Below are 22,597 nucleotides of genomic sequence, written 5' to 3'. Positions count from 1 at the left end.
ACACTTCGCTGTGCTTTCCCTGCCACTGGAATTAAAGTGAGCATACTGTACGGGAAGAAGCAATGCCTTATTTTTCACACATCCTGGCACCTCAAGCAAAAGCGCCTCTGTTCATGCGCAGAAGGCCCTGTGAAGGGAACCGGCTTCTGCACCGGTGGTTAGAGCTGTGGTTCCCAACATGGGGCACACGCCCCACAGGGGGGCAATTTGATTTGGGGGGGGGCAATTTGAGAATGAGTTATTAACAGTGAATTTTTCATACAATTAGTATTATTATTTTAACAATTTCTTAGTGATTTCTTCCTCAGTACTTCAGCTGTCCTTTCGTTCTTTTATTTTTCTCTTTCATGGGTGCCATGTTCTTTGGAAGTTTGTTTAGACCAAGTTAATGGCCCTTTAGGCTTCCTCCATGTGAATAGGAGATCACTTTTCGAATAATAAGAATTATATGTCATGGGGGGGTGGCATCAGGATTTTAGAGATGCTTAGGCAGGGCAGGGCCAAAAAAAGGTTGGGAACCACTGGGTTAGAGTGTCAGACTAGGACCCGGGAGACCAGGTTTCAAATCCCCCTTGGCCATATGAAGCTCACTGAGTGGCTGATCTTGGGCCTATCATTGCCTCTCAGCAAACTTTTTCAGCAGGGGGCCGGTCCACTGTCCCTCAGACCTTGTGGGGGGCCGGACTATATTTTGAAAAAACAACAACTAATTCCTATGCCCCACAAATAACCCAGAGATGCATTTTAAACTTATCTCAAAGTTTTTAGCGTCTATACGCTTACCACATTTATAAATTCTAAATTTACTATTGTTCAATGTTTTAAATGTTTGTGTTCCTTTTGGGATTGTACCCCCAAGTGTGTTTTATATGCTGGTCTCCGACTGTAATAAATTATCTATCTAAATAAAAGGACACATTCTACTCATGTCAAAACACGCTGATTCCCGGACTGTCTGCGGGCTGGATTGAGAAGGTCTGAATTTATTTCTAGGCCTGGTTAAAAGGCCTCCACACCCAACAGGATGCTGAGCTAGAAGGGCAGGTTCTCCCGATGTTCTTCTTATTGTTGTTTGTTGTTGTTTAGTTGTTTAGTCGTGTCCACCTCTTCGTGACCCCATGGATCAGAGCACGCCAGGCACTCCTGTCTTCCACTGCCTCCCACAGTTTGGTCAAACTCATGTTCGTAGCTTCGAGAACACTGTCCAACCATCTTGTCCTCTGTCGTCCCCTTCTCCTTGTGCCCTCCATCTTTCCCAACATCAGGGTCTTTTCCAGGGAGTCTTGTCTTCTCATGAGGTGGCCAAAGTATTGGAGCCTCAGCTTCAGGATCTGTCTTTCCAGTGAGCACTCAGGGCTGATTTCCTTCAGAATGGATAGGTTTGATCTTCTAGCAGTCCATGGGACTCTCAAGAGTCTCCTCCAGCACCACAATTCAAAAGCATCAATTCTTCAGCGATCAGCCTTCTTTATGGTCCAGCTCTCACTTCCAAGGATCACTACTGGGAAAACCATAGCTTTAACTATACGGATCTTTGTTGGCAAGGTGATTCTGAAGATGGTTCCTTCTTGCCCTTCCAATCCACCATTGAAATCACATCACACCTCCTCCCAATCCAAGTTAGAATTTGGTTGTCTCACCCGCAGGCACTCTCTACATCTGAGGAGGTCCTGTGCCTGGCGCTTAGATATCAGCCCTGATAAGCATTTTCTAAATGCCGGCAGAGAGATCCGATGGATTGTGACATTGTCTCATGCAACAGGCAAGCCGTTCAAGGGCAGGGAGATTCTCCGGTTGGAGGAATTGCTGTTATTTGAAAGCCAGACACGACTCGCTGTCATTGGAACTGACAGGGCAAAGGCAGCGCTGGCGGAGAGTTATGGAGAAGCCAACAGTGGCTCTGTAGTTAAAGGTGTACAAAGGACTGCAGCTGGAGATTTACAAGGGAAAAGGAAAAGGGACGGCTGCCCTTTCTGGACACAAGAAAGGCTCGAGTCGAAGGCTCGCAGAAGGATTCAGCCTCTTGGTTGAATATTGTGTCTGTAGGAGAGGTTTTCCGCACAAATCTCCCCCCCCCCTTTCTGTCATTGAGAGAAATCCCTCACCTGCCGTGTTTTATTCAAGAAAGAAAGGGTTGGGGTGTGCAGATTTTCAAAAGTTCAGGGAATCCAGTATTGAAGAAATACCATCTTAGAAGAAATACAATATTTCAGACATAATGGGTGGTGTGCATTTTCTTTAAAATTAAAAAAACTGGATTTTAAATACAAAGTTAAGGAATATGTTTTTTTCACTGGTGTTGCATAAGATACCATTTTAGAAGGCAATCCTATGCTGCAGGGAAGGAGGTCGTAGCTCAGTGGTAGAGCATCTGCTTTGCATGCAGAAGGGCCCAGGTTCAAATCCTGTCATCTCCAGGTAGGGTTAGGAGAGAGACCGTCCTATGAAACGCTGGAAAACTGCTGGCAGTCAGTATAGACAATACTGAACAAAATGAATCAATGGTCTGATAGTCAATGTGAACAGCGGTGGAGAAATTGCTTTGCATGCAGACAGCCGCAGGTTAAATCCCTGGCAACTGCTGGTAGGGCTGGAAATGTCCCCTTCCTGAAACCCCTGGAGAGCCAGTGCTTAAGCCAGGCATCCTCAATCTTCAGCCCTCCAGATGTTTTGGACTACAATTCCCATCATCCCTGACCACTGGTCCTCTTAGCTAGGGATCATGGGAGCTGTAGGCCAAAACATCTGGAAGGCCGCAGTTTGGGGATGCCTGGCTTAAGCCAAAGGACTGATGTTAAGACTAGCAATGGCTGCTAATCCTGAAGGATATGTGCTTCCTCTATGGCTGGAAGCAGCATACCTCTGAATCCCAGTTGCTGGAAGCAACAGGAGGACAGAGGGCTCATGTGCTCAAGTACCGCTTGCTGGCTTCCAAGAGGCTTCTAGTTGGCCTGTGTGAGAACAGGATGCTGGGCGAAATGGGCCACTGGGTTAATCCAGCTTCTCCTAGGTTCTTAAGTTTATGTTATGCCAACAGTAGGGAAAGATGGGTGTGGATTGCCAAAAAATACAGCTTAGCAGGCCAACCTCCTATACCTGGTGGGCTGAATACCTGAAGAGAGAGGGTGCCTTTACTGTTCTTTTTAACGTTGAGAGGTGTGGGCACTTTGAAGAGGACAAGGGTAGCCCGCCGATGCAATCCTGTGCGTATTTGCTTAGAACTGAGGCTGTCAGCCAAACCATGTCTACTCAGAAGTAAGTCCCACTGAATTCTTTTTCTTTTTCGGTTTTTTCAAATTTCATTTACATTCCATCATGAAAAAATTTTTATACAAATATTGGATTCCCAGAATCCCCACACTTCTCCTGCCTCCCTCCTGGTTTCCAATGTACCGCATTTTTCCGTGTATAAGACTATATTTCCCCCCCAATTTTTTTAAGTTTAAAATTGGGGGTCATCTTATACACGGAATGTTTAAAATATTTATTTCTTAATTTTGGGCTCAAAAAATAGGGGTCGTCTTATAGACAGAAAAATACAGTGCCGGTATATCTTTTTCTACTGGATCTAATTACATCTATCCAAATTTTGTTTATATCCACTTTTAACCTTAAAAATATTAAACTATAACTGTTATATCAATCCTGCCAATGTTGTTAATTGTTTATGGTGTTCTTTAAGTACTCTATCAATTTATTCCATTCTTTATTAAATTTCTTGGTGCCTGATCTTTGCAGTCTTCTTTGCCATTTCAGCATAGTCCATCATCTTTCTCTTCTTTTAAGTCCCACTGAATTCAGTTGAGTTTACTCCCAGGGAAGTGAAGGTAGGATTACAGCCTAAAGCAGGCATCCCCAAACTGCGGCCCACCAGATGTTTTGGCCTACAACTCCCATGATCCCTAGCTAACAGGACCAGTGGTCAGGGATGGTGGGAATTGTAGTCCAAAACATCTGGAGGGCCGAAGTTTGGGGATGCCTGGCTTAAAGCCTACCTTGTCCAATAGGACTTTCTCATGAGTAAGAGTAAGGGGTTGCAGCCTTTAGACTCTTCTCTCTCTAATTTAGGCTGCAATCCTTACACTTCTGCCTGAAAATAAGTGGCCCGTGTGTGGGGGGGGGGATCCCAAACCCATTAAAACACAATATTAAAAGCAGCATTAAACTACTTAACATTCACATAAACAAGGTGGGTCCTAGACATAGACCCCTCGTGTATCAAATGCCAGGGTAAAGAGGTGCGTCTTTAGCAATCGCCAGAAGCTGTATAATTCAGGTGCCATTTGCACCTCTGTAAGGAGGGAGTTCCACAACTTAGGGGCCACCACAGAGAAGGCCCTCACCCACACCAGCACCTGTTGAGAGTGGGGAAAAAATACCATGAAGGCCCCCTGTGCCGATCTTAGCACCTGAGAAGGTCCATAGGAAAGTGGGTTGTCTTTCAGGTATTTGAGTCGTTTCAGGATTAGAACACTAACAGTGCCTTGAATTGGGCCTGGAAACGAACTGGCCACCAGCGCTGCTGTTTTAAAACAGGGGTTGTGCAAGATTTAAAGGGAACCCTGGCGAGTTTTCTGGCTGCTGCAATTGAATTTTCTCAGTTGTCTTCAAGGGCAGCCCTACATAGAATGCATTGTAATAATTCACACTGAAAGTTTATATAGGTAAAAAAGGTAAAGGACCCCTGGATGGTTAAGTCCAGGCAAAGGCGACTCTGGGGTTGCAGTGCTCATCTTGCTTTCAGGCAGAGGGAGCCAGCGTTTGTCCACAGACAGCTTTCCGGGTCATGTGGCCAGCATGACTAAACTGCTTCGGGTGCAACAGGATACCGTGACGGAAACCAGAGTGCATGGAAATGCTGTTTACCTTCCTGCCACAGTGGTACCTATTTATCTACTTGCACTGGTGTGCTTTGAACTGCTAGGTTGGCAGAGATGGGACAGGTCAAACCACCGACCTTCTAATCGGCAAGCCCAAGAGGGCTTTAGACCACAGCGCCACCCGCATCCCTAGGAAGTTTACACACACACACACACACACACACACACACACACTGTGCTTTTTTCTCAAAAATATGTTTAGGGGTACTCTCATTTTGACTCAAAAACCCACCATTTTACAGTTCAAATTCGGGGAAATAAATACAGTAAATGGACAAAAGTACAATGATTCACAAAATGTTTGTATGTATACCCCTGCACCCCCTCAGAATAAAGCACTGTACACACAAACACACACACACACACACACACACACACACACACACACACACTGTATATGTGTGTGTTCTGTTTACAACCCTATGTACCAGTTCCTGCCAACAGACCCAATGAAATATAAAGTGCATTGACCAATATGCACAAATGCACTTCCTGCACCTTAGAAGTGGATGCCAGCTCTCAAAAGCTTATTTTGCCAGTTCCAAATTGTTGAACTAAGGTGCCGCCAGGTAGCCTTTGTCGCTGCCTTGCTTTGCAACAACCTCCTTAAATGGGCACAACCCTTGTGGCCAATTCTTAAAGGCCCAAGACCCCTCTGCATCTTGAGAAGGCGGAGAACATCTCCTGGGCACAGCTTCTTTCTTTAAACTGCTCACTCCTCCTTCCCACTGGAGGAGAGTTAAGCTTCCTTCCCAAAGGGGCTTGATTCCACTATATATCTGTGTGGAAACAAGAGTTCAGGGTGATCATTTCCACTTTGAGCCAAACTTGCTTTTGCCCCACCCAAGATTGCTTGCCTCTAGGATGGGAGGCTGGCTTAACTTGGGGGAGGCGGGATTTGTCCAGCTATATAAGCCAAGCCTCTGTCCTTAAAAAATAACCAGCAAAATACTCTATGCTAGGGACCAGGAAGCCTGGTAAGTGGGAGAAAGGTTGTGACTGAGTCATGGTGGTTTATGGGTTTGCTAAGCTCTAGTGACCTCTTGTTCTTATTGTTGCTTCCTGACCACAAGGAAGCTTTGCTTTTGACTTCTGGGCTTGTTGCTAAAAGATTTGGGGGCTGGTTGCCAGAATTTTAATAAAGTTGCAATCCTTTGCCTTGTTATAAGAAAAAAAACTGCTCCTTTTACCTTATGGGGTATCCAAGAACCGATAGTGGGTCCCCTATCGGTAGGAGAAAATAACAGAGGCCAACCAGAGAATATTGAGAAGCAAAGGGGCTAGTAAGGCTGATCTTTATTACCGGTACATTGTTGCAACAGGGTTCTCACTCACCACACGCAGGAGGGAGGAGAGAACCCTGAACAATGGTGCTCAAGCCTTTATATAGACTTTTGAAATTGCCCACCCCTGTAGCCCAAGACCACCCCCCTAAAACATCCTACATACATCACAGAAAGAGGCTGTCTACAGCAGAAATCTTATCTGCCAGGATACCTGATAATGGTCACTGATTGCATTACCTGGGCAGCCTGGCCATTCTTTTGTGATGGTTAATACTTTAGTTCCTGAGTCCCAGGTCACAGGCTCACCCTGTTCATACACAAATACGCCCTTAAGACAGGATTTGCAAGCAAAAGACAATGGGGGGGCTTTTCCCATTTCCTTCCTCCTTGCAGAGAAATGTTGGAGGTCAATTTGGGAGAGTCAAAATGGCTTCAGGATTGCTCTCCTGTACTATTTCAGACACATGGTTTATATACATATGTATATGTTTGCCTTGTACATTTGTGAACATTTAATCTATATTTGAGACCTTAGAATTCTTATAACAGCCTGCATTTTTTTCCACTTGTGAGGAAGCTCTAACAAATTGGCCCTAATTATTTTTGGCCCCAATTATTTTTAGATTCAGGCAGGTAGCCGTGTTGGTCTGATGCAGTCGAAATTTTTAAAAACTGGATAATTTTTATTTATTTATTCCAACTATTTTTGTTATAATTATTTTGTTTACTGCATTTTATAGCCCATCTTTTCCTCCAAGGAGTTCAAGGTGGCTTAAATGATTCTCCGCTTCCTCATTTAATCCCCACAAAAACAGGTAGGCTAGGCTGAGAGGTAGCAATTGGCTTAAGAGAGCCGCCTTGGCTGAGTGGAGATTTGAACCGTGGTTTCCTAGGTCCTATGCTCTAACCACTAGGCCATACTGGTTCTATATTGCCGTACTTTGAACTTTAGAGCTTGTTGTTGTGGACCAACGTGGCTGCCTTTGCTTATTATGTGGTGTAGTGGCAGACCAGGACAGGCGAGGCCTGGGTTCAAATCCTTATTTAGTCATGGATGGGGTTTGCAGCCTGACCATGGGTTAGTTGTAACCTCTGAGTCTAGCAGAAGTCAGCATGGTGCCCTCTAAATCAGGCATCCCCAAACTGTGGCTCCAGATGTTTTGGCCTACAGATGTTTTGGCCTACAACTCCCATGATCCCCAGCTAAGAGGACCAGTGGTCAGGGATGATGGGAATTGTAGTCCAAAACATCTGGAGGGCCAAAGTTTGGGGGTGCCTGCTCTAAATGTTACTGGGTTTCAGCTCCCACCACTCCCTGGGAAATGACTTATCCTTTAAAAGTTAAGGAGAAGAAATGTCAGTCCCTGTTGTTGTTGTTGTTGTTGTTGTTGTTGTTTTATTTTACCATTTTCATGTGTAAAATGGCTGTCTGCTAAAACACAGTAACCTGACTGACTGGGACACCCCAAATGTTGTTGAGCTTTTTTTTATTTATTTTTAAAAGATTTTTCAATTGACTTGCCTAAGACCCAGGACAAAGTGCCGCCCACTTCTTGAAAGCAAAAAACTTTCAAAAAAAACTTACCTAGCTTTTCTGTATTCTCACCTCGTTCTTTAGAGAACTCAAAAGAATGGTTTAATGTCCCCCCCACACACACCTTATCGATTATATGCACTCTTTATAGTACCTTGATTTGTGTTACGGAATTTGTGTGATTTAGCAAGCTTGCTGTGTTTTAACATTTACTTACAATAACTGTGACATTTACTTTATAATTGCTTTTAAGGTAGTCTTATATGGAAACTTTAGTGTCCTGAAATAATAATAATAAAGATTATTTATAGAAGCTGGTAACTTTGAAGTTTGCAAGTCTGTGGGCTAGATGATGCAAGGACGTCTAGGCCTCGGTTGATCTCCTTTTCTATTTTGGCTGTTGAATGTATGGCTTGGAAGCCTTGGGAAAAGGCTGGTGTGTAAATGAGATGGCATAATATAAAGTTCTCTCTGACTGTGGCGTTTGATCCGGGGTTTTGCATCACATAAATGGTGGAATTCACTCCAGCAGGAGGCAGTAATGTTCACAATCTGGATGACTTGGGGGGGGATAGGCAAATTCATGGAATCATAGAATTCTAGAGTTGGAAAGGTACCCCAGGGGCCATCTAGTCCAACCCCCTGCAATGCAGGAATTCTGCGCACAGCCATCCATGGGTGGGCTCAAACCACAAACACTTCTGAAGTGTGCATGCACACGAAAGCTCATACTATGACAAATGTAGTTGGTCTCTAAGGTGCTACTGGAAGGATTATTTTTTATTGTTTTCACAAACCTTCTGGTTGACAACCAGATTGCATTATGACTATTATTCTTTGATGGTATATCACCCTTCATCCAAAGATCGCATGGCGATTCACAACCTAACAATACAAAACAAGAGCACAAAACATACACACACACAAACCTGCCTCCCACAAACACATTTAAAAGGCCATAGATTTAATCATTCAAAGCCCTGGTTATAAAGAAATCATTTTGCCTGGCACCCAAAGATATGTAATGAAGGAGCTAGGCAAGTTTCCCCAGTAAGAGCATTCCACAACTGCACTGACCCTTTGGAGGAGAAGGCTATATTCCACCTCGCCTGTAGGAGGCAGCATGCTTCTCAACATCAGTTATTGGGAATTGGAAGTTGGGAGACAGCTGTTGCACTCAGGTCCTGCTTGCCAGTTTCCCACAGGCATCTTGTTGGCCACTGAACAGGATTCTGGACCAGATGGGTTGTACATGCCTGATCCAGCAGAACTATTCATTTGTTTTTATGGTGACATGTTCACTGACCATTGTACTAGATATAATCATTCAGCTGGGCTCTGTACGTTTCCGAGCACAATTGGTGCTGACCTTTAAAGCCCTAAACGGCCTTGGCCCAGTATACCTGAAGGAGCGTCTCCATCCCCATCGTTCAGCCCAGACACTGAGGTCCAGCTCCGAGGGCCTTCTGGCGGTTCCCTCATTACGAGAAGCCAAGTTACAGGGAACCAGGCAGAGGGCCTTCTCGGTAGTGGCGCCCGCCCTGTGGAACGCCCTCCCATCAAATGTCAAGGAAATAAACAACTGACTTTTAGAAGACATCTAAAGGCAGCCCTGTTTAGGGAAGTTTTTAATGTTTGATGTTTTATTGTGTTTTTAATATCCAGTCAGAAGCCACCCAAAGTGGCTGGGGGAACCCAGCCAGATGGGCAGTGTATAAATAAATTATTATTATTATTACAGTGGTACGTCGGTTTAAGTACACAATTGGTTCCGGAAGTCTGTACTTAACCTGAAGCGTACTTAACCTGAAGTGAACTTTCCCATTGAAAGTAATGGAAAGTGGATTAATCCGTTCCAGACGGGTCCGCAGAGCACTCAGCCAGAAGCATACTTAACCCGAGGTATGAGTGTAATTGGTTCTGGAAGTCCGTACTTAACCTGAAGCGTACTTAACCTGAAGCGAACTTTCCCAATGAAAATAATGGAAAGTGGATTAATCCGTACCAGATGGGTCTGCGGAGTACTTAAACTGAAAGTACTCAAACCGAAGCGTACTTAATCAGAGGTATGACTGTATTATTATTATTATTATTATTATTATTATTATTATTATTATTATTATTAATTATCTGTGAGATTGGACTGAAATGCAATTCCATAAGAATATAAGAACCTTAACTTGTCATGCCAAAGGCCCATCTAGCCCGGCATCCTGTTCTTCAGTGACCAACTAGATGCCTCCAGGAAACTCACAAACGGGACCCGAGCACAACAGTGCTCTTTAACTCCTTGCAGTTCCCAGCGACAGTGGACTGGAGGCGTCCTAAGAGCGTTATTCTCCTCCATGATTTATCTAAACCTCTTGGAAACCCACCTGACTTGGTGGCCATTGCATCATCTCGTGGGAGCAAATCCCATCCTTCTCACTAGGTGCTGTGTTCAGAAATCTTTTTCTCTGACCTGGGTTTTCCAGCGTTCAGTCTCGCTGGATGTCCCTGAGCTCTGGGATTATGAGAGGAGGGGGGCATGACTTCTCCCTATCCGCCTTCTCGCATGATGCACAACTTTAAATTACATTTTAAGCTGCAGTATGCATTTTGAGTCATACACATCTTGGATTATTTCAGCATTTGTTACCTTCTTCTTTAAATTTTTAAAAAACCTTTATTTATTTCTTTTAAAACAATACATAAAAAATCATCATATATAACCTAAATACATAATAACGTAAATACACAAAGAACATGAAATGGATTCAAAGAAAACAAACACAAAAGGGACATATAACTATAAATTAAATATACAAAAAACTGAAAAAACCATGTATACAAAAAGTATATGAAAACTGAAAATAATGACTATAAATTCCAAGATCTAGAAAGGGGAAAATTTAAAATAAAAAGGAAGAAAGAAAAAATAAAAATAAAATAAGATAAAATAAAATAAAAGCATTTATTACCTTCAACCTCTGTTCTGTTGCTGCTGCTTCTTGCAATTAGGTATTTCCAACAACCTGGTATTAACCTTATCCAGGGGTTGTATGTGTGTAGTAACAAAGTGTGATCTGTATAGCGCATGCAATTTGCACAATTCATGTATTGGTGATCACCCATCGGGGAGAATGCTAGAGCTTTGGCCACCAAACTGCTCAAAACCTTCTGGGACATGGGGAGGTAATACCCTTGGAAGCATGAGTGCATCTCTTTCAACCATGAGGACCAGAAACTTGCTATCAGTTCTTAGCACAAGAGTTGCAGTTTCAGCACCACATTCTTCTATACTCTTACTGATCGTCGAGTTTCGTTTATTTTATTTATTTCATAAAGTGCATGCACTGCTAGATTGTAAGAAGAAGGAGAACCTCAAAGCAGTTTGCAAGAAAGAGAAAGCAATAGGGAAAAAAATAGGAACGATAATACAGACTTTCAAAAGGTTAAAAAAAGTTTAAAAAAAAACAAAAGATGAAAACTCGCATCAACTTCACAAAGCTCTGGCTAGGGTTTTCTAAAGAGGAATGTTTTTGGCAGGCACCGAAAAGAATACAGTGAAGGCCCCTGCCTGCTCTCAATAGGCAGGGAGTTCCAAAGTGTAGGTGCTGCCACACTAAAATATACATTTCTTACAACTGCGGAACAGGTATTATGTGGCACCAGTAAACGTGCCAGTTCCACCGGTTGAAGTGGTTACGAAGTAAGGTGATCTCTCATGCAGGCTGGTCCCAAGCTGTTAAGGCCTTTATATACTCTTCCTTTATTTTTATTTTATTTTTTTTAAAGGCAGCTGCCAATCAATATGTTTACATATAGTGGACAGATTAAGAATTGGAAGTTCTCTGAACCTTATCTTTTCTATCTCCTCTTTTAAGCTCTTTTTTATCCTCTTTCTTATTTCTCTAACTTTTCTTTCTTTCTCTTTTTCAGCATGTGATCTTTTTCAGATTAACGCTGGACAAAAAAGACCTTTGAAGTTTTGTATTTATCTTTATAAACTCTAATTAAACTCTTTTTTTTAAAAAAAAAAAAGATGCTAGCGGAAGAGAGTTGTTGCTAAACCGGGGAGAATAAAGACAGTGAACATGTGATAGCATCTGGCTAAAGTTTGAGGAGTACAGAGTTCATGGCCACCTTGTGACGGGGAAGGAAAGAGCTGACGTCTTGAGGGTGGAGAAGGGATATTGAAGTCAAAGCCAGTGGTTGGCTCTAGTAATCTAGAGATGGGCGTTCAGCTTTCCGGGGCGTAAACAGAAGTCTCATTCTTGCAAGGAGCTGGTGAGGGAATAAATCTCAGTCTGCACACTGTACCAACCTGAGACTGCAGGTAAGGACCGTAGGGCAGGTAGCCCGTTTTAGACTTAATAACCTTATAGCGAAGGCAGTGGGCTCTCCTTCACTGGAGGTTTTTAAACAGAGGTCGGATGGCCACCAGTCAAGGATTCTTTAGCTGTAGTTCCTGCATTGCAGGGGGTTGGACTAGATGACTCTTGGGTCCCTTCCAACTCTATGATTTGCCACAACTTCGGATGATAATGTGTAGGACTGAATCCAGGTTTTTGTGGGCAAACTGTGCTCAGGAGCGGGGCAGCGATTTTGCACTACTGATTCCTGGCAGGGGAGGTTTAATCCAGTTTGCATTTGAAAGCAAACTTCTTCCCCAACTCAGTTTCCAAATTAATATGCTATGCAAGACATTGCTGCCCTTTGAAGATCGCCCGACTCTGAATTTTGCAATGTGATTCTTCAGCCTAGGAATAAGTACAAAAGGCACATGCTGTGATAAATTTTGTGTGTGTGCGCGCGCGCGTGCATGTGCGCAAATGCAGTATTAGTGGAAATAGCATTTTTAATTGCTTTAGGGGAGTTTTATACTCATGCATTGCATACAATAATGTGCATATTAACAGAAGTTGGCAAGAAAATGCTGGTGAATTTTCATGATGATTTCACTCCCCCCACCCCAATTGCAAACTGAGATGCGAATGTGGAGGGCTGAATTTAGGACTGGGAAAATAGGCAATTAGCTCCATCCGGTCTCACCTCTGCTGTGATTTTGTGGCTCTCCTCAGCTCTGGGACTCCAGATGTGCTGTGTAGCCAAGTGCAGGAATGGCCACGCAGGTAATTTGAGCCCCAGTTCTGGACTAAGGGATTATCCAACATTTAGCTTTTGCCCTGCTCTTTCCAGGCACAGGCCTGTGCTTAAAAGCTCCATGTCAGACTGGTTGGTTGGTTTGCCCAGGAAAACCCGCTCTTTAGTGCTCAATCAGAGCAAATGTCAATTTGAGTTTTCTGCAGGTTGCAGTTTGCTCCGATGAGCTTTAAATAGCAGGGTTTCACTGGAAATTTCTGGAGAGGGAAAAGGGGGGGGGGTGCTTAGACATGGATCTTTAAAACTTGGGCTGTGCCTGGAAAGAGCGGAGGGAAGGGAAGTGTGAATAAGCCCTATATGACCTTAGGATTCCTTCTGCTCTGTTGGGAAAGGGTCATAGCTCAGTGGCAGAGCATCTGCTTTGCACAAAGAAGGTCCCAGGTTCAATTCCCAGGTGGGGCTGGGAGGGATCCCCTGCCTCAAACCCTGGATAGCCTCTCCTAGTCCTTGTAGACAACACTCAGCTAAACAGTCCAATGGTTCGACTTGGTATAAAGCAGTTTCTTGCTTGAATCATCCCTTTATTCTGAAGCATGAGGACTAGAATCCTGCTTTGTTTTTAGGAGAAGGGCCATAGCCTAGTGGTAGAACATCTGCTTTGTACACGGAAGGCCCCAGGTTCAATCTGCAGATATGCCTGGGAGCGCCCCCCTGCCTGAAGCCCTGGAGAGCCGCTGCCAGTCAGTGTAGACATTACTGAGCTAGATGGGCCAATGGCTTCTAATTTAAAATCACCCCTTTATTTTAGAACCACAAGGAACTTATTTTATGCTATGACTTGGAGCATCAGAATTTGCATGCAAAAGGTCCCATCAGGTGGGACTGACAGAGACTCCTTGCATGAAACCCTGGAGAGCGGCTGACAGTCAGTGTAGACATTACTGAGCTAGATGGGCCAATGGTTCATTCATTCATTCATTCATTCATTCATTCAGGCTTTGTTGGCATAACAGGATCTGAGTCAGCATGATGACTCTTTCTCCCCGCCCCCAGAATTGGGTGACGCTGCTTGGTGCCCAGCAATCTGGCCCGATTGCCCAACCGCTGCTGTTCCTGCCACATCTCTTGCCACCTGACGCAACTGGGCTGGTGAGACTGGCAGACACTGTGTCCCTTTTGGCAGCCCCTCCCTGTCCCTGTTCAAAGGGCAGACGAGAGCTTTGCTTCTATAAACAGAGAGGGCACTGGGACAAAATCCAGAAGTGCTTTCAGAGCAGTGCATCTGGTGAAAGTAAGTAAAAGGCCACGGGCATTGCCTGCAGGCAGCAGAGCCCGTTATATTATTAAGGTGAGGAAGCTCAGGGGCAGAGCATCTGCCTTGCATGCAGAAGGGTCCCAGGTTCGAATCTGGCCATCTCCAGCTCAGGCAGATTCCTATTTCATTCAGGTCTTTTCTTTTTAACCAGAGGGACTAGAAAGTTTATTTTTAGGGAAAGGGTTTTATAGCTTACTGGGAAATAGAGGAACCAATGGTCGCTCAGCAGTGAAGGACCATAGCTCAGCGACAAGAGCATCTGCTTTGCACAACAGGTTCAATCCTCAGCATCTCAAGGTAGGTTGTGTGTCTGAAGATTCACCCCAGTACTTACTGGTTTGCCCAATCTACAAGGGTTTATAGGCAGCCCTTTTCTAAGATTTAAGTCAGTCCATTGACAGATCGATTGGGTATCGGATTAACTTTTTTTAAGGGACAGGTCCGCCCGTCCGCCCCCACTTCTGAAAAAAGTGGCCCATTCTGTCTTTAGAGAAGCAATTTTAAGGAGGAACATTTTGGGGGGGATCCTGAGTTAATTTTTTTCAGGGGAGCAAACTCTTTCTCTAACAGAATGCCTGATTTTAATCACTATTTTAACTGTGTATTTTATTCTTTTTTTAAAAAAAATTATATACTTTTCAGATATATACATTTCACTGATTTTTACAATCATTTTGACATTTTAAAACGTGACTTCCTTCCCTCTCTTTCTGTGGTGCCTTAAAATCATTTTAATATCTTCTGCATATCCAAATTAACTTACTCATTTATTTATTTTATTTAAATATATACTGCAGGTTATTACAATAATCCTGCCAGCATTTTTATCTGTTTACAATTTATCTGTAAAAATTCAATAAACCACTTCCATTCTTTTGTATATAAAAAAAGTTTGTTATCTTGATTTCTTACTCTCCCGTTAAGTTATGCGAAAGTGTGTATTTTATTCTGATCTATGAATTTTGTTTTTTGCAATGGCTTCAGCTACATTCAAATAAACAGGCGGTGCTGGGAATGTCGCCTGGCTGAAACCCTGGAAAGCTGCTGCTAGTCAGTGTAGACAACACTGAGCTAGATGGGCCAATGGGCTAACCCAGTACCGGACAGCTTCCTGTTTACTTCATTTCTGTTAGGTTTTTTAAATAGAACCATAAGGACTAGAATCTTGATTTATTCTTAGTCGAAGGGTTGCAGCTCAATGGTAGAACATCTGCTTTGCATTCAGGATTGAATGTTCCCTGCATGAAGCCCCTTGAGAGCAGCTACCAGTTAGTGTAGACAACACTAAGCTTGATGAACTGCTGGTCTGACTCATTATAGGGCAGCTGCCAATGTTTCTACTGGGGCTGGGACATCATGTCCCTTCCCTCCCCAACCCCTCAATTTATTTGCTGCCTTATCATGAGACTTCCACTTCTTCTCTGGAGTGGGGGGGAACTCTTTGCTGTACCAATAATCTCCTTTTGGAATGCACAGATTAATTTGGGGTGCAAAGTTGGGGGCACAGCAGGCTGCCTTTCAACTGGGAAAGTCTAATTGCTGCATCCTTTTGAACACTACACTCTAAAAAACTGCCCCACTAAAACACTGGCTTGAGTCGACCTTGGTTTCTTTCCTTATATGACTGTATTTTTCCTGCTGCTCTGACTGAGATCTCCCTCATTGGATTTACCATCTTGTGTACAGTACTTGCTGAAACAAAAGGTCGCTGGATTAGCCAGCACCTTATTTTGGAGAGGAATTGCTTTTCAAATTGACTTCCTGTATTAATATGAATGGCCCTTGGATGGCCCAGATAATATTTTGATACAGAGATGGTGGACCTCTTTTGCTTGGAGGGTCACATCTTTATCTCCCCATCCCTGTGGGCCAAGTTTGACCGGCTGGCAGGACCACCCACCTGTCAAGTCATCTAACACTATGATGACCCACAGTCATGGCTTTCCAGAAAGGATTCTGGGGACTGTGTTTTGTTAGGAGCAATTCAAAGGCCCCTATTCCCCTCCCTGATCTTCAATCCCCAGAGTTCCTTGGGGCACAGGGCTGGATTGTCAAATCACTCTGGCAATTGTAGGTCTGTGAGGGCAATAGGGGTCTCCTAGCCACTGCCTGCACCCTTAACTAACTACATCTCCCAGAATTCCTTGGGGGAAGCTGTGACTGTTTGCAGTTGTATAATATTGCTTTAAATATATAGTGTGCATGGGGCCTAAGAGGACTGCTGACTCCAATCCTTAACACTGCTGGCAGGGCCGTACACTATACCCTCCAAAAGGGGGCGATGCAAAGGGATGGCAGAGCTTTGCATGCAGAGCCTCCCCAGTTCAATCCCTGGCATCTCCAGTTAGGACTGGGAGACACCATCTGCCTCAGCATTTGCTCAAGAGAGATGCTGCCAATCATTGTGGGCAATATCGAGCTTAAAAGACTTCCATGAGAGGCAGCTTCCTGCGGAGCTCTATTAACCAAGCTTTCTCTTTCCCTGCAGTTTACTTTAGACCAAAAACTTCACACTTTCTCAAGGATGGACTACGCAAAGAAGTCTCTGTGCTTGCTATCCCCTCGGTCCCTCACCAAGTAAGTACCTGCAGGGCAGTCCTCGTGACTAAGGGTGGTCAGCTGTGACTGCCTTGAGCAGACACGGGGGCTATAAATGTAATAATAGGTAAAGGGACCCCTGACCATTAGGTCCAGTCGTAACCGACTCTGGGGTTGCGGCGCTCATCTCACGTTATTGGCCGAGGGAGCTGGCATACAGCTTCCAGGTCATGTGGCCAGCATGACAAAGCCGCTTCTGGCAAACCAGAGCAGCACACGGAAGCACTTCCCGCTGTAGCAATACCTATTTATCTACTTGCACTTTGACGTGCTTTCAAACTGATAGGTTGGCAGGAGCAGGACCGAGAAGCGGGAGCTCACCCCGTCGCAGGGATTCGAACAGCCGACCTTCTGATCGGCAAGCCCTAGGCTCTATGGTTTAATAATAAATGCATGCTAAAAATGCTGATGAATATTCATGATGACTTTAATTTCTTCCCCGCTCCTTCCCCACAATATTAAACCTCCATTATATCCTTAGTTCTTGTTACATGACAAGTATTGTTACAATCCTGCTAATGTTTTTAATTGTTTACAGTGTTCTCCAAGATAAATTATAAATCCCCCCCATTCCTTATTAAAGTTTTCATCTTTGTTTCTGATTTTCCCCGTCATTTTTGCCAATTCGGCGTAGTCCATCAACTTATTAATTGCCTTCTAAGCAACCAGCTCAAGGCGATTTACATGACGGGATCTATCCAGCTAACCTTTACTTGGAGTAGATCCACTGGAATGAATGCACTCAAGTTAGTCGTGCCCATTCAGTTTAATAGGTCTACTCCAGGCATCCCCAAACTTTGGCCCTCCAGATGTTTTGGACTACAATTCCCATCATCCCTGACCACTGGTCCTGTTAGCTAGGGATCATGGGAGTTGAAGGCCAAAACATCTGGCGGGCCGCAGTTTGGGGATGCCTGGTCTACTCTGAGTACAACCAACATTGGCTATCATTCAATAACCTCCAACCGGTGCAGTGAGGTGGCTAGTGGCCCTTAAACTGGGAAACTAACTGAGAAACCAACATTTGATGGATTCCATCCATCCTTCCAGGTGTGTGTCAGCCAACGCTCCTCAAGCCCGGCCTTACCGAGTCAGCAACTGCGACCGCACCGTCCGCAAGGGGATCATGGCCGACAGCCTGAGGGATCTCCATGAGAAGGTGAGCGGTTCTAGGAGCCCTCTGCCAGGAGCAAGGTGGGATGGGGCAAGGGGGCAGATGGAATTTGAACCCGGCGCTTTCTCTCTAGGTACGCAGTGCCCTACTCTTAGCGGGCAACATCTCCATTGTCCTGGATGAGGATGGCACCACCGTCGAGACAGAGGAGTTCTTCCAGACTCTGGAGGATGGGACAGTCTTGCTGGTGTTGACCAAAGGACAGACATGGCGCCCAGCTAAGGTGAGCCAGTGGGCTAAGCCCTCTGCTGGTAGAACCTGGATAGGGTTTTCCAGGTGATCATGTTCTACTAGGCTGAAAGGTGTGTGCATAGACCTTTATCTCTCACATGTTACGGGGTCTAAGCCAGGATCACCAGCTTGGCACTCCTGAGGTCTTCCTCCCAACAGCGTAGCCTGGGAGGGCGACCTGCCAATGGGGGCGGGGCGAGCCAAGGCAGGGCACACTATGTGGAGCCTCTCCGCAGCCTCCCCCTCAGCTGTAGGGCGGCTGAGGCAGTGGGCAGACACAAGCCCCACGCTCTCGAAAAAGCAGCACGGAGCTTGCAAGCAGTCTGCCCACTGCCCCCCCCTCAGAGAGAGACCCGTGGTTCAGGCACTGGGTTCGATTCCCCACTCCTCCACATGCAGCTGCTGGGTGACCTTGGGCTAGTCACACTTCTCTGAAGTCTCTCAGTCTCACTCACCTCACAGAGTGTTTGTTGTGGGGGAGGAAGGGAAAGGAGAATGTTAGCCGCTTTGAGACTCCTTCGGGTAGTGATAAAGCGGGATATCAAATCCAAACTACTACTACTACTACTACTACTACTCCCCTCCTCCTCCTCCTCCTCCTCCTCCTCCTCTTCTTCTTCTTCGGCACGCTGTAGGCCCCGCGGTATGGCGCTCAGTACCTCCCCACCTTACCTAGCTACGTCTCTGGGTTAGGCAGGTTCATGGAGGAGAGGGCTGTCGAAGGCTGCTAGCCATAAAGGCTGTGCTCTGCCTGCAAAGTTGGAAGCAGCAATGCTTCTGGTTTCTGGAAATCACTCGAGGGGAGAGTGCCCCTCCCGCGGCGTAGGAAGGTGCTTGCGGTGGGTGCAGAAGTTATTTTTTTCAAAACCACATATTTTTGCCGTTTTGTCACCCCTCTCAGTGATGACACCTGGGGCAGACCTCACCCACCACACCCCCCTTCCTAAGCCACTGCTTCCTCCTAATGCCCACAAAACCTCTTGAGTTCCCCTGACCTCCACTCAACTCTCCCCTTAGTCATGAGGTGGTGCCAGGCAGGGAGTATCCTCTCTTCCCCTGGCAGCCTCAGAGGCAAGAAGAACACACAGTTCGTATTTTGATTCAGTCATCTGGTTGCAAGACGAAGGATCCATGTCTCCATGCATAGGAGACGTTGGCCACTCCTAGTCCCTCCTCTTCCGTCTCCCACAACATCCTGGAAACCTACAGGAGGCACATCCCTCCACCTTCTCTGTTCTTCAATGCGGAGGGACTGGCATGCCCTTGGACTAGGAGGGTCTCCCAAACTCTCCAGGGAGGTCTCTGCTGTCTGCTCTCTAACTTCTCCCTCCTTCTCCACTATCCTGTAACTAGGCGTTTCCTCATTCAGCTGTACATCATCCCTGTCTCCCTCTCCTCCCGAAACTGCTGGAGACATGGGAGTCGAAATTTCCCACTCCTTCTCTTCTGAGAGGAGCCGATCAGACCGAGGGCTCAGTTCCCATTTCTCCTGTGCCATCCAGTCCCTGACAGCTGGTGGAGGGAGGTTCCCTTTTTTCTCCCTTGAAAAACTCATATTGCTGAAGGAGGTTGTTGGGAAAAGTCTCTATCCCATTTTCTCATCCAACTCTATGTGCTTTCTTGAGGCGTATCAAATTCTACTGGAAACAAGTCTTCCCAGATCGCTTGGGAAATGAAGGGTGCACTTTTTCTACATCTTTGGCAAGGTGATCTGTGGAAAAGGGAGAGAGAAGAAGAGGTGATTGGGGGGGCCACTGCAGCTACTCAAAAATCCAAATGTGCCCGTAGGCCTCAAAAAGTTGGCGACACCTGGTCTAAGCAATGCAGATTCCTTTTAAAAGAAACTATTTAGGGCCAAAGTTGGTCCATTTTCTTTCCTGACTTTGGATGAAGCAAATGATGTTTATTCCTGCTGCCGCTATTTTAATGTGCACAACATGTTTAGACTACTGCAATGCTTTACATATGGGGCTGCCCCTGGAGACTTCACTGGTACACTTTTAGGTATACAGGGCCTATCGGAAGCCTACTTTTCTTTTTGTTTCCTGGCAGACAGCAGGCTACCAGCTCTCCCTGTCCCACAAGCCCCGGCGCAGGATTGACGTGGCCTGTGTAACCTTTGACCTGTACAAGACTGACCCTCGGGACTTCATTGGCTGCCTGAATGTCAAGGCCACGCTCTATGGGACATACAGCATGTCTTATGATGTACAGTGCTATGGGGCCAAGAGGATAATGATGTGAGTATCAGTCTGTCTCTCAGCTCAACTGAATTAGACCTACCTGATGGAGGAGAAATTCAATGCAGTTCACGTTTAAAGACAAACTAATTCACACTTCTGGAACCAAAATGTGTGGGCCAAAATGTGGTCTTTCTGCAAAATTCACACTTTTTGTAGTGCTGTCCTCCAGCCAAGCAATGTGTAAAAAAAAAGCAAATGGCTAGGGTAAAGTCTGCCTAAAAATGCATATAATACTGAAAATGAAAAAATTACATTGCAAAAATGTGTATGCTGGGCAAAATTGCAAATAAGCACCTGTATATAAAGAGAAATTCGCTGGTGGATTTTCATGAGGACCCTTTTTTTAAAAATTCAAACTAATGTGAAATTTGGAGAATTGAGGACTGGGATAAATTAGAAAATGGACTAGTTGGGTTCACCCATTGATGTGGGTATTGACTGTTTTGGAGACAACTTGCTTCTAGATTCCAATGTTATATTGCATTTCCCCCCTTAACAGGGGGCTCAAGCTGCAACCACACATCAGATCACTAAATATACATAAACATTATCTTGTTCAAACACTTGAGCTATCAGTAAAACCCACTGCCCCTTCCCAATTTTAGCCAAATCATTGTCCCCCTTGTAGCATTTGGGGGGGGGGACAGTAGCTAATGGGAATGTAGCCGCAGCCACCACCACTACCGCTTCTTCCGGTTGCTCAAGCATGGGGCGATCATCGAGGACAGTGGCATTGCCTTCCCTGCCCTGTTGCAAGAATAGATTTGCCCTTGAAAACTGTGTCTTGAGCATGCATCCCCAGGGGCAGAGGAAGGGGTGTGTGATGGGGGTGGGCCACCCCGGGTGTCACCACTGGGGGGGTGGGACAAAATGCCGGGCGGCACTCACCGCAGCCGAGCCACGCGTCTCTCCTGGGAGTGACGCGGTGGCTTGGGCGCCCGCAGGCTCCGCACTTCCCCAAATGGTCTGCCCGCTGCCTCCTCCTCAGCTGTAGGGCGACTGAGTGGGAGGAGGCAGGCAGACTCCATGGAGAGTCCTGCACCAGCTTGCCCCGCCCCGCGGGCAGCTGGCCCCGCCCCTGGGTGCAGGGCACATGAACCACCCCAGCCGCCCAATCGGCTTGCTCCGGCCCTGTGCATACCTGCTCAGAACATTGATAGATCTCACTTCCGGGTTAAGCGCGATCGCCGGCGGACGCAGGAGATTTTACTCCTGTCTCTTGGGAGGTTGGGGGGGTCTGCAGAGCGCACAGCCCCCCAAAACTTCAGGAAGAGCATCCTGAAGCCGTGGAGACTTGTCGGCTGTCTATTTTGATCTCCTTCTCCCCCTGAAGAGCCCTAATAAGGGCGCGAGAGCGGGAGAAGTGGAGACGAGGGCATAAGATCTCTCCTCTTCAGAATCCTACCTGAATGCGAGCCGAATCTCTGACAAGCCTCCTCTTTCTTTCTCCCCCACCCCCCAGGGAAGCTTTACGCTGGACCCTCTTCACCATGCAAGCGACGGGTCACGTGTTGCTCGGCACGTCCTGTTACATGCAGCAGTTGCTGGATGCCACCGGGGAGCCAAAGGAGGAGGATGGGTCGCCTCGATGCCAACTGCAGTCCCCTCCCACCAGGAAGATGCTGCAGTGATGGTTGGGGAGAATCTCGCCTGCCGCTGACTTTCATGCCGAGACTTTTGACATCCCCTGCACAATGTAACCACGCCGACTAAGGTGTTGTAGGAAGGAGCACGAACACTCATGCCCCTGCCTGGCCCTTGGGCAGAAACTGCTGGGGATCCAAGAAGTCTCACTGCTGCTGTATTATTTAACCACACACTAATTTATATTATTCTTTAATGGGATATTATCATTGCCATAACTCCCAGGTGGAAGCTGGTTGCCGGGCAGAGCCCAGCCTCCCCTTCACCTCCATGTATTTATTTTAGATATGGGATTTTTAGCCTGCCTGGTGTCAAGTCTTGTTCACGTGGGCTTGTATTGCATTGTTAATAGATATATTGCATTAAAATGGATTTTCTTAAACCGCCTGTTTCTCTCTCAATTGTATGGTGTGAATGTGGCCTTGGTGTCCTCCAGATTGTTTTGGTCCACAACGGCCTTCATCCCTGGCTAGGCATGGAAGAATCTGTCAATTTCACTTCTCTGTTTTGCTTCTTTCCTAATCCATACATTCAGTTCTCTATATTTCTTCAGTGAATTGCCAATTTCTTCCTTTAAAACGATCCTCCTGGAATTTCTTCAGTGTTT

At 45.7% G+C, this 22,597-nt stretch overlaps 1 protein-coding gene and 1 non-coding gene across 3 annotated transcripts; both read left to right on the top strand.

The window, feature by feature from the left end:
* Nucleotides 1-2,344: 2,344 nt before the first annotated feature.
* On the top strand, nucleotides 2,345-2,417 carry TRNAA-UGC (transfer RNA alanine (anticodon UGC)). The gene has a single exon. It is a non-coding gene; the product is annotated as a tRNA-Ala (tRNA).
* Nucleotides 2,418-11,895: 9,478 nt separating this feature from the next.
* CIDEC (cell death inducing DFFA like effector c) lies at nucleotides 11,896-22,372 on the top strand. Of its 2 annotated transcripts, none has more exons than XM_035099254.3 (6): nucleotides 11,896-12,018; nucleotides 16,589-16,677; nucleotides 17,749-17,857; nucleotides 17,946-18,095; nucleotides 20,156-20,343; nucleotides 21,809-22,372. In XM_035099254.3, exons 2-6 carry the CDS (start codon nucleotides 16,625-16,627, stop codon nucleotides 21,975-21,977), a joined length of 669 nt encoding a protein of 222 aa, XP_034955145.1. In that variant the 5' UTR covers nucleotides 11,896-12,018; nucleotides 16,589-16,624; the 3' UTR covers nucleotides 21,978-22,372. The 2 variants fall into 2 exon arrangements, with proteins under 2 accessions (XP_034955145.1, XP_034955144.1); XM_035099253.3 differs by lacking the exon at nucleotides 11,896-12,018 and adding an exon at nucleotides 13,093-14,397.
* Nucleotides 22,373-22,597: the final 225 nt, after the last annotated feature.

This window comes from Zootoca vivipara, chromosome 16 (assembly GCF_965207765.1).
Source record: "Zootoca vivipara chromosome 16, rZooViv2.hap1.1, whole genome shotgun sequence".
Taxonomy (NCBI): domain Eukaryota; kingdom Metazoa; phylum Chordata; class Lepidosauria; order Squamata; family Lacertidae; genus Zootoca; species Zootoca vivipara.
The sequence above is the reverse complement of the archived record's forward strand: the minus strand, read 5'-3'. Positions and strand labels throughout refer to the sequence as shown.

Bases quoted from the DNA above. Each gene is read 5' to 3' on its own strand.
- CIDEC (XM_035099254.3), top strand. From the start codon at position 16,625: ATGGACTACGCAAAGAAGTCTCTGTGCTTGCTATCCCCTCGGTCCCTC. The intron at 16,678-17,748 runs GTAAGTACCTGC...CCATCCTTCCAG, and splicing joins TCCCCTCGGTCCCTCACCAA to GTGTGTGTCAGCCAACGCTC. The intron at 17,858-17,945 runs GTGAGCGGTTCT...CTTTCTCTCTAG, and splicing joins TGAGGGATCTCCATGAGAAG to GTACGCAGTGCCCTACTCTT.